General features: G+C 36.4%; 1 protein-coding gene across 1 annotated transcript in view; it reads left to right on the top strand.

The window, feature by feature from the left end:
* Positions 1-603: 603 nt before the first annotated feature.
* Positions 604-12,550, top strand: part of LOC120334570 (cubilin-like) — a 36,683-nt gene continuing 24,736 nt past the window's right edge. Inside the window, exons 1-5 of the mRNA XM_078109436.1 lie at positions 604-761; positions 2,710-4,943; positions 7,538-7,718; positions 8,949-9,341; positions 9,388-11,174. Coding sequence (XP_077965562.1) covers positions 665-761; positions 2,710-4,943; positions 7,538-7,718; positions 8,949-9,341; positions 9,388-11,174 — 4,692 coding nt within the window. The 5' untranslated portion in view covers positions 604-664. The remainder of the gene's footprint in view (positions 762-2,709; positions 4,944-7,537; positions 7,719-8,948; positions 9,342-9,387; positions 11,175-12,550) is intronic.

Here is a 12,550-nt window from a genome sequence, read left to right as displayed (position 1 = left end):
GATTTTTATAACTCACAGTCACAGACAAACCCGTCTATGACATTCGGTGAAATTATTTTAAATTTTTGGCTAGGTTGGCATAATATGACAGTAACTGTTTGGTTTATATGAATTCACAAGTACATTTTCTAGACTCTAGACGCCCTGATAAATTTGTGTTTCGAACATTATTTTTATGACAATTAACCTGGTATAAAAGTTGTCATTCGTAACCTCAATTTCCAATAACTTTTCCCCATCCTCGGGCGTGTTCAAGCTTACCCCGAGAGTATTCAGCATCATCTGTAAAGGAGCTATTTTCCAACCTAAAGAATTCACTTAAATCCCATTCAATTTAATAAAACGTTATGTCAAAGATTGTATATCCAATAAATATCAAACTCGATAATAAATTTTCTATCGACCTCTAAACGGTAACTAGTGCTCCGCACAAAAGATATGTTCTCTCTAGAATATGTTCCGATTTACATGAATTCTGTTTTATTTTCATTAATATAAAATTACAGTATGAAGTTGGACAGAAGAAGTAAACCTAATTTTTTTGGTATCCTGCGTTATAATTTGCGCCATTTTCCTGCAGGTGGGCTTCGGCGGAATTGTCGTGAACAGCCAGAGTTTGGAGTATGTTGAACCCGAACTACCATTACACACCTTCCGAGTATCAATGATGAACAATGGCGAAGATTCAGTGAGAATATCTCAACAAAATTCGGTGCCAGACGGCGTGGAGATTCGTTCTTACACTTTCAGCTACTATAATGGTAAGAGAAAAAAATAAGAGGTGTTCGTTTTCATTACCCATGTATAATTGTCTTCAATTGTACTTTCAATCGTGATGTTTAGGTAGAGAATTAAATTAAGTTAAAATTTTTCAATAAAGACGATAAAAAATATTATTGATATTACTTAAAAATCTGTAAGGTCGCATATTACTTTGCATACTTGTACAAATGTCTGTACACACGTACTCGTGACTGAAAAAATGCAACAACTGCTTTTGTAAAATATAGTGCTCTCTTACGTTTTGTTTTCCAATGAAGCAAGTACTGTACATTATTGGACACGTTAGTGGAAAAAACGGTCGTTTCAATATTATGTTGTTGTTCTTGTTGGACACGTAGGGAACATAGCGATCGTTTTGTTGTTATGTTGTTCTCAGTCTTGTTTTTGTTGTTCTTTGACACGTTTTAAAGAAATTTCTTTTCTTTTTGATTACTGGACCAATTTCTTTGAAATTTTCAGTGGTTAAAGATAGAATTTTTTGCTCCAGAAGGCTTTTTTTTTCGCTATGACGTCATCCGAATTATGTGGCTCTCCTTGTCCATATATTTGAGCATAGCTCTCTTGTTATTCATCATCATTATCTTTAAAAAATCGCTTTTCTCTTCGAATACTGGACCAATTGCTTTGAAATTTTCAGTGGATAAAGATTGATATTTTTGCCAGAAGGCTACTAGTTTTATTCATTTCTAAATTTCTTATGAAATCTGATATTTCGTCCAAAATTTTGCTGTAATATTTTATCCGTGGGAACACTGGCTGTCCGGTTTGATTCTGTAAATTCTTGCTACGCGAAACTCGAAAATTTTTTGAGGGTACCGGTAGCGTCAAAGGTAAGTACTGCTTCGCTCTGGTTAACGTGTTCATATATTTGGAATTGCTCTTTTGTTTTTGCTATATGCTAGTTTACCGACTATCACAGAAACTTAAATTTCAAAGAGTACGAACGCCCAATGCTTTTGTGAATGAACCTCTGCTGAAATGTAGGCGTTTAATTTTTGTACTACAATACATTAATGTTGGAGCATCACCTAGAATGCGCCACTTCACCAATTTTTTATCAAAGTCTATTGACATGAACGATAACTCATCAAGTACCGTACCGGACTATAATGCAATATTTTTCGTGCGACTTATATGCCGGAGCGCTTAATGTATGGATCAGGCAGTGCTTTATTGCCAACACTCAAGACCAGTGTCCATACCGGGTGCGCCTCATAGCCCTTATGTATGAATAAATTCTGTTGTAAGCAATTTCTTGACAGTGCGCCTTATAACCCGAGGTGCCATATGGTTCTTAAAATAGGCAAGTTTTGTAAGGTGCGGTATTGGACAATTTTAACCGCATCCATTTGTTATTCTGTAACACGTTTTGGCGCCAAAACATACAATATATATGAACGGAACGAAATTCCGCAAATTTTAAAACAGAGTAAGAACTGAAATCGAAAAACATGTGTATTTATATGAAAAATGCCTAAGACTGGATAATGGGATTAGTAGAATGCGCTGTACAACAATATATTTCACACAAATTCGTAACGGAGGCTACTGTATTCTAGCACAATAGACAATGAATTAGATGAGAATCGAATATTTATTTTGACGAAAAAATTCTATACGTTGTCAGTCAATTTGATTGTCATTTTCCCAATAAACCACTTTTAAACATTCTACATGATAATCTCAACAAGAGGTAATAAATCAACAGAGTTGCATTAATCTGGGTACAAACAAAGTTTTTGTGCAAAAACGTTTTATTTTCAAAAAAAATTGAAAATTGTTTCTTGTTGTCGAAGATATTTCACCCACCATGCCTAAAAAGCCTTTTCGTACTGTATCAAAGTGTTTTAAGACATAAAGTGTGACGTTCGCGTTTGTACCAGAAAAAAAAACCAGACGTTTCTCAAGTTTTTTTTATTTATATAGGCGGACAAATCACTAGGGAGCAAGAGAGAGCACAGACTACTGGAGGGATGCACAGTCTGCAATCGGGAGAAGAAGGCATTTCTAAAATGACATATATCAATCACCCGGATCAAGTTTTGGAAGCTGATTCTAAAATCTTCCATATGCTGGATTCACGCATTTTAGTGCTAGGAGACAATGTAGTGTCTGGAGAAATTTCCACTCCGAATTTCCCTGATAACTATCCGAACGGATCCGACATTTCATGGATGATTGCCTATCCCGAAGGACATACAATCGACCTTAACATAGTAGAATTTGAAACGGAGAAATGTTGCGATCATCTGATTGTATACGATGGGATGAATACGTCTACTTCTAATGCTTTAGCAATTGTCGACGGAGTCATTGAAGGCAATGATTCTTCAATCGCGAGTACAGGTAACGCACTTTTCCTTCGCTTCTCATCAGATTGCTTGATCTCTAGAAGCGGATTCAGGGCGACTTTTGTCAATATTCCACCAATCCCACCCACACCGATGCCATGCGGTTCCGTTCTATTATCAAGCGAGGACTCAGGCTTTGTTTTGTCACCCAACTACCCAGAACCATATGATGGCGGTATGAATTGCACATGGGAAATTCTGACATCGAATACAACGAGAGTTGAATTTACAGTTGACAACTTCAACACAAATGACTATGACAGGCTATTCATATACGACGGTACACCATCCAACCCAGGTGATCTTTTAGCTACACTGTACGGAAGTGTTTCAAGTGGGTACAGCGTGAATGCAAACTCGAACAATGCCTTTCTTGTTTTCAATTCAAACTCCTCATCGTCGCCTACTAACGGTTTTAATATATCATATGAAGGAATTATTTATCACGAACCGACAACGACCCCAGTCGAAACAACAACTGATTTATCCTATAATCCACAATGTTATGGAACACAGTATTTAACGCAAGCTCCAGGTATATTATCTCCAGGTTACTTTGTTCCGAATGCATATCCAAATGATGTCGACTGCCAATGGAGAATAACGTATCCTGGCTACATCTCAATGAAATTTTGGGTTCATGACTTTTCGATTGAGTATAATTACGACTGGGTAAGAATTTACAACGGATTTGGGACTGATTCGTCTAATCTTATTGCACAACTCACAGGTTTTATAGAAGACCACGTCCTTGTAGCTACCACTTCATCGCCTGACGCAACTTTACATTTTCAGTCAGATCGCATCGGTACAGACAAAGGTTTCTATCTCCATGTTTATGCTGGGGATCCTGATCCATCCTTGTACACGACCAATGTACCTGAAGTTCCGACAGAACCCGCGGCAGGCACTTGCTCTGAGACAGTTTATTTGACAAATTACACAGGATACATATCTTCACCAGGTTATCCAAGTGATCAATACGAAAACGATCTCGACTGTCGATTTTCCGTCCAAACCCCACCAGGTACTTTTGTACGAATGACCATAGAGTTTTTCGAACTGGCAATGGATGATTATTTGTACATTCACGACGGACCAGCTGTCAACAGCACGGTTACTCACACACTGAACGGACACATACCACCCTACACTTACAGTGCAGACATGTCGTCAAATTCCGCTCTTGTTCAATTCGTGTCAAATTCGCAGAACAGTGATTGGGGATTCAACATCAGATATAAACCAGAACCGCCAATTGTGTATGATAGCTGCGGGGCCGATATTTACCTCCTCGATGGAATAGTCCAATCACCAAATTACCCTAATGGTTATGCGGACCTCCTTGATTGCTACTGGACAGTCTATGCATCTTCGGGAAAGTGTGTTTTGTTTACAGTAATCGACTTCATGACCGAATCTTGCTGTGACTATGTAGATATAAGAGACGGTACACCGAGTCACCCATCTCCAAATCGACTCGCGCATATCAGCGGAGATGACTATCACTTCCCCAAAGCTGAAATTCTGTCCACAACCTCAACGGCATTCATGAATTTCTATAGCGACAGCTCTATTACCGAAAAAGGATTCTCCATGAAATTTTCTGAAGTAAATTGCGATTATCAGGCGTCGCCATCGAGACGTATTGCTCCAAGTAACACCTTGAATGTAGATCTTTATCGACAGGAATCAAACGAGAGAAATCGCGTCAGGGAACACGAGAGAGGTTCCAATATCATAGGGCGAAATCTGTGGCCAAAGTCGACAAACAGGCAAGAGAAGGGGCGACCCATTGACAACGAAGATTAACATTGAATTTACACGGGCTTGCTACATGACTCAATGTTTTGCAATTTCAACTTTGTGCTATTTAGATTAATATTGACTAAAATGTATTCTAAGAAGATTTGACTATAGTTGAAAAATGTTAGAAATATCCATATTTAAATGTCGATACATTGATTATCTGAGAAACAATATCAATCCAAGACCTAAAATTAGACTCAAGTTCCGAAGTCACGTCCAAACATCATGTAGTCTCCTGTAGCTTTTTAACCTAGTGATATTAATCTAGAATATATTTACTTTAATTACATATAGCACTCTAGTAATTGTATCGATCTTCTGTATTTTTAATTCGAAATAAACCATGTATTCTAGTATGTGTGTAACTATTACTGTCAAAATTACGTGATATAAACCCAACAGATTTTTTGTTTTTGATCCATCTGAAAGTCACATTAAGATTGTTACATCTCAAAAACGCCTCATTAAAAGTATATTTAAAGCATGACCCGTTTTACTAGGGAAGGGAAATCACGGGGAACCAAACTGGTTATCGAGCAGCGACACCCAAGGTTCTGATTCATACTTTTTTAATTAGATATTGGAACCTTGGATGTCGCCGCTCGATAATCAGTTTGATTTCCCGCGACTTCCCTTCTCCAGTAAAACTGTGTAACTTATATTTTTGTCGTATGTTATGAATGTTACATTTTTTACTGGTTGGAAAAAATAAACTTGACTCGACTTGTCTTGACCCTCCGCATCTTAAGTTTTGACCCGGCCCAAAATAAATGTACTCTTTATATAAAGTCAACTCGTTATGATCTCCGTCTATTTTCAAAACGTTTCTGATGAGGTCAATCCGATTTTAAAATGTCACTAAAACTTGATTAAAATAGTGTTTTTTCTTTTGATAAATTTTTAATTGGAATCTTGAAATGAGGATAAAGAGCCGTTTATATGTAATGCAATCTAACATTTATTCAGTGTTCATAAGTTATCCAAAATGAGTACTAAATTGAGACTAAATTTTTTGCTCCCGTTTTGCTTATGTGGTGGTCGTCTGAAGAAATCAAACCCGTAGGATTCATTTAAAATGATTTGATTTAACAGCGTTTATTGTAAAAATATCGAATTCAACATTTTTACTTTTAGAATGTGCTGATTTTTATTCAAAAAGCTATTCTATATTTTACGATCAACCCTGAAAATATATTAATTATCATTTGTTATCATTGATTTAATCATTCGAGATAACGATTATCTTTTACTCCACAGACTTAATCTAGTCTTAATATGGGTTTTCTGAGAGTAATGTTGCTCGGCTGTGCCGTGTTTGCATCTGCACTTGTAGTTGATTTGTCGACTGCAACAGTTAGTGGCATAAGGAAAAGAACTATTACGGATAGTGAGGTAAGACTCAATATATATGTGAAATGCTATATTTCGTAGTTCATTTATAAAATATGAGAAACAAAAACGTTTTTCGTTGAAAGTACCCATACTGATAATATTTTTATTCGAATTCATTGTATTCTTAACTTTAAATGGAACCCAAGAAGTTTTATCAACTTACCGACTTTCTACGACACCTTAATCGGAACTTTCTCATCTATGTGTTCTGCGCATATCACGAATTTTCAATTGTAACGATAACATTGTTGGAACGTAGTCAACCTATCCTTTGTTGAAACGTTTCTTGTTGTGTTTTGTAAATTTACCTAGTATAAAAGTTGTCATACGTAACTTAATTTTTCAATAACTTTTCCCCATCTTCAGGCGTGCTAAAGTTTTGAATTTTAGTATTCCCAGAGTATTCAGCGTCATCTGTAAACTAGCCGTTTGCACAACCCATAGAATTAAAAAAAATTCTATTTAATTGAATAAACCTATATGTCTATACGATTGTATATCCATCAAATTCAATAACAAAATTTCTATCCACCTCGAAACAGTAAGTTGAGGATCAATGATGAGACAATGGCATTTTTGTTTTTCAGAAGAAAAAATGCTGTACTTCGTAAAAGCTTTATCAAATGTCTATTCACATTAATAATTTTTTTTTCTGTATAAAGTCCTATTTTCTTTGAATGAAATTCTATTTTTTCACAATTTTTACACATTTCCTAAGTAAACATTTCCGAAGTTATTGATTGTTTTAACAAATGAAAAACAACTCCAATGGCGGATCATTCCGTCTTTCACAGCACCTGTCATTCCAATATTTATTTCTTACAGATATTTTGTTGTTAATTTTTTTTTTTTTTTTTGAAGTGATAAATAAAATAACTTTGACTGACTGACTCTGACTAATAAATACAGCGTAGCCCCTTATCTCCAACCTTGGGAATCTAAATCCTAAATTCTTTAAATAATATCACGAAAATGAAGAATATTTATGTAACACTGAAACTTCCGTTTATGTATGGTCGTAACCAAAAGTTTCAGTAATCTAGGGTGCTTCGCACAAAAGTAATGCTCTCTCAAAATATGTTCCAAGATAAATGAATTCTGTTTTATTTTTATTAATGTAAAATTACAATATTAGGTTAGACAGAAGAAGTAAAGTTAATTTTCTGTAATCTTGCTTTATAATTTGTGGCATTCTTCTGCAGGCGGGCATCGGCGAAATTGTCGTAAACAGCCAGAGTTCGGAGTATGTTGAACCCGCACTACCATTACACACCTTCCAAGTATCAATGTTGAACAATGGCGGAGATTCAGTGAGAATATCTCAACAAAATTTGGTGCCAGATGGTGTGGAGATTCGTTCTTACACTTTCAGCTACTATTATGGTGAGAGAAATAAATATGAAGTGTTCGTTTTCATTATTTATGTATAATTGTCTTAAGTTATGATTCCAATCTTGATTTTTCCAGGTTGAGGAATAAATTAAGTAAAATCAGTAAATACGTTAATAAATATTATTGATATTACTTGAAAATCTGTGATTTTGCCTTTTACTCTGCATACTTGTACAAATGTGTGTGCACACGTACTTGTAACTGAAAAGAAAGGCAAGAACTGCTTTATAAAATATAGTGCTCTCTTCATTTTTAGACGTGTTGTTTACAATAAAACAAGTACAGTATTTTATTTTTGTTCTATACTGGTAAACCGACTATTCCGTAAACTTAAATTTCAAAAGAAGGAACTCTCCGTACTTTTATAAATGAACCTCTACTGAATACTACCGGTATTTTACGACCATAAGGCGCGCTGTAAGAACTCAATTCTCGAAAATCGATCGTGCGTCCTTTAAGCCTAGTGCATAGATCAGGTAGTGCTTTATTGCCTGCACTCAAAACCAGTACAGTACCGGTTGCGCCTTATAGACCGGTACGGCTTATGTAAGGAGAAACCCATACCTCAGCAATTTATTGACAGTGCATTCTAAAGCACGATGCGCCTTATGCTCCGTAAAATACGGTAATAGTTTTGCAAGATATTGGACAATTTCGACCGCATTCATTTGTTAATCTTTAACTGGCGCCGAAACATACAATATAAACGGAGAACACAAGATTCCGCAAATTTTCAAACAAAGTAAGAACTGAAAGCGAAAAACATGTATATATAAAATGCCTAGAACTGAGTAAAGGGATTGGTAGAATGCGATGTACAATAGAATATTTCAATTAAATTCGTAACAAAGTCTACTGTATTCCACCATGATAGCCAATGAATTGTATGTGGATCGTATTTTTGTTTTGGCGAAAATTTCTATACGCTGGAAGTCAATTTGATGAATAGTTAAAAAAATACTTTCTCAAAATTCTACATATTGATTTCAACAAGAAGTCCTAAATCAACAGCGTTGCATTAAACTGGGTTCAGACTTAATGCTCAAAAACGATATATTTTGGAAAAAATGAAAGTGCTTCTTGTTGTCGAAATTATTTTAACCACCATGCCTATAAAAAGATTTTCGTATCATATCGAAGCTAATATATGATAAAAGTGTGACGTTCGCGTTCGTACCAGAAAAAAACAATCAATTCTGATTTTTTTTTCAATTTATATAGCCGGACAAATCACTAGGGAGCAAGAGAGAGCACAGACTACTGGAGGAATGCACAGCCTACAACCGGGAGAAGAAGGCATTTCTAAAATGACATATATCAATCACCCGGATCAAGTTTTGGAAGCTGATTCTAAAATCTTCCATATGCTGGATTCACGCATTTTAGTGCTGGAGGACAATGTAGTGTCTGGAGAAATTTCAACTCCGAATTTCCCTGATATTTATCCGAACGGATCCGACATTTCATGGATGATTGCCTATCCCGAAGGACATACAATCGACCTTGACATAGTAGAATTTGAAACGGAGAAATGTTGCGATCATTTGATTGTATACGATGGGATGAATACGTCTCTTTCTAATGTTTTAGCAATTTTCGACGGGATCATTGAAGGCAATGATTCTTCAATCGCGAGTTCTTTTCCTTCGCTTCTCATCAGATTGCTTGATCTCTAGAAGCGGTTTCAGAGCGACTTTTGTCAACATTCCACCAATCCCACCGACACCGATGCCATGCGGTTCCGTTCTATTATCAAGCGAGGACTCAGGCTTTGTTTTGTCACCCAACTACCCAGAACCATATGATGACGGCATGAATTGCACATGGGAAATTCAGACATCGAATACAACGAGAGTTGAAATTACAGTTGACAATTTCAACACAAATGACTATGACAGGCTATTCATATACGACGGTACACCATCCAACCCAGGTGATCTTTTAGTTACACTGTACGGAAGTGTTTCAAGTGGGTCCAGAGTAAATGCAAACTCGAACAATGCCTTCCTTGTTTTTAATTCAAACTCTTCATCGTCGCCATCTAACGGTTTTAATATATCATATGAAGGAGTTATTTATCACGAACCGACAACGACCCCAGTCGAAACAACAACTGATTCTTCCTATAATCCACAATGTTATGGAACACAGTATTTAACGGGAGCTCCAGATATATTATCTCCAGGTTACATTGTTCCGAATGCATATCGAAATGATGTCGACTGTCAATGGAGAATACAAACATATCCTGGCTACATCTCAATGAAATTTTGGGTTCATTACTTTTCGATTGAATATAATTACGACTGGGTAAGAATTTACAACGGATTTGGGACTGATTCGTCTAATCTTATTGTACAACTCACAGGTTTTATAGAAGACCACGTCCTTGTAGCTACCACTTCATCGCCTGACGCAACTTTACATTTTCAGTCAGATCGCGTAGGTACAGACAAAGGTTTCTATTTCCATGTTTATGCTGGAGATCCTGATCCATCCTTGTACACGACCAATGTACCTGAAGTTCCGACAGAACCCGCGGCAGGCACTTGCTCTGAGACAGTTTATTTGACAAATTACACAGGATACCTATCTTCACCAGGGTATCCAGGTGATCAATACGAAAACGATCTCGACTGTCGATTTTCCGTCCAAACCCCACCAGGTACTTTTGTACGACTGGTCATAGAGTTTTTCGAACTGGAATACAACGACGTTTTGTACATTCACGACGGACCAGATATCGACAGCAAGGTTACTCACTCACTGTTCTACTTCATACCACCGTACACTTACACTGCAGACATGTCGTCAAATTCCGCTTTTGTTCGATTTGTGTCAAATTCGCAGATCACTAATTACGGATTCAACATCAGATATAAACCAGAACCTCCAATTGTTTATAAAAGCTGCGGCGCCGATATTTACCTCCTCGATGGAATAGTTCAATCACCAAACTACCCTGGTGATTATGCGGACGACCTTGATTGCTACTGGACAGTCTATGCCTCTTCGGGAAAGTGTGTTTTGTTTACAGTAATCGACTTCTTGACCGAAATGTGCTGTGACTATGTAGATATAAGAGACGGTACACCGGATCAACCTTCTCCAAATAGACTTGTGCATATGAGCGGGGATCAGTCTCATTCCCCCAGTGTTGAAATTCTTTCCGAAACCTCGACGGCATTCATGAATTTCTACAGCGACGGCTCGGTTAGCGAAAGAGGTTTCTCTATGAAATTTTCAGTAGTAGAGTGCGATAATCAGGCGTCCAGAATTATTGCTCCAGCAAACACCTTAAATGCAGATCCTTATCGGCAAGAATTAATCAAGAGAAATCGCGCCGGGGAACACGGGAGAGGTTCCAATATCATAGGACGAAACCTGTCGCCAAAATCGACAAACAGGCAACAGAGAGGGCAACCCATTGGCAACAAAGATCAACATTGAATTAGCACGGAGCGTGCTTCATGACTCAATGTTTTGTTATTTCAACTTCATGCTATTTAGATTAATATGGACTAAAAAATGTATTCAATGAAGATTTAACTATAGCTGAATAATGTTGCAAATATTCATATTTAAATGTCGATACATTGATTATCTGAATTCAAAGTAACAATATCAATCTAAGACCTAAAATTTAAGTCAAGTTCCGAAGTCACGTACAAATTTCCTGTAGTCTCTCGTAGCTTTTTAACCTAATGATATTACTCTAGATATTTACTTCACTTACCTATAGCACTCTAGTAATTGTATCTATCAATCTTCTGTATTTTCAATTCGAAATAAACTATGTATCCTAGTATGTGTGTCATTTTTACTGTAAAAATTACGTGATATAGACCCAACAGAATTTTTGTTTTTGATCCATCTAAAAGCCACAATAAGATTGTTACATCTCAAAAACGCTTCAATTAAAGGAGAACCGTTTTACCCCAGTTTTACTGGGGAAGGGAAGTCGCGGGGAACCAAACTGGTTATCGAGCGGCGACACCCAAGGTTCTGATTCATACTTTTTCAATTAAATATTAGAACCTTGGGTCTCGCCGTTCGATAACCAGTTTGATTTCCCGCGACTTCCCTTCCCCAGTAAAACTGTGTAAATTATATTTTTGTCGTTTTTATGATTGTTATATTTTTATTGGTTGGAAAAAAATAAACTTGACTCGACTTGTCTTGACCCCCCGCATCTTTAAGTTTTGACCCGGCCAAATACAAATGCACTCTTTATATAAAGACAAATCGTTATGATCTCTATCTATTTTCAAAAAATTTTTAAATGATGTCGATCCAATTTTAAAATGTCACTAAAACTTGATTGAAATAGTGTTTTTTTTCTTTGATAAATTTTTAATTGGGATTTTGAAATGAAGATCAATAGCCGTTTATATGCAATGCAATCTAATATTTATCTAGTGTGCATAAGTTATCCAAAATGAGTACTGACTGACTTTTTCGCTCCTGTTCTGCTTATGTGGCAGTCGTCTGAAGAAATCAAACCCGTATGATTCATTTTGAATAATTTGATTCAACAGCATTTATTGTAAAAATATCGATTTCAACATTTTTACTTTAAGAATGGCTGATTTTTATTCAAAAAGCTATTCTATATTCTACGATCAACCCTGAAAATATATTAATTATCATTTGTTGTCATTGATTTAATCATTCAAGAAAACGATTATCATTTACTTCACAGACTTAATCTAGTCTTAATATGGGTTTTCTGAGAGTAATATTGCTCGGCTGTGCCGTGTTTGCATCTGCATTTGTAGTTGATTTGTCGACTGCAACAGTTAGTGGCATAAGGAAAAGAGCTA

Source organism: Styela clava, chromosome 15 (assembly GCF_964204865.1).
Source record: "Styela clava chromosome 15, kaStyClav1.hap1.2, whole genome shotgun sequence".
In the NCBI taxonomy this organism is placed as follows: domain Eukaryota; kingdom Metazoa; phylum Chordata; class Ascidiacea; order Stolidobranchia; family Styelidae; genus Styela; species Styela clava.
This window is presented reverse-complemented; position numbering and strand designations above follow the sequence as displayed.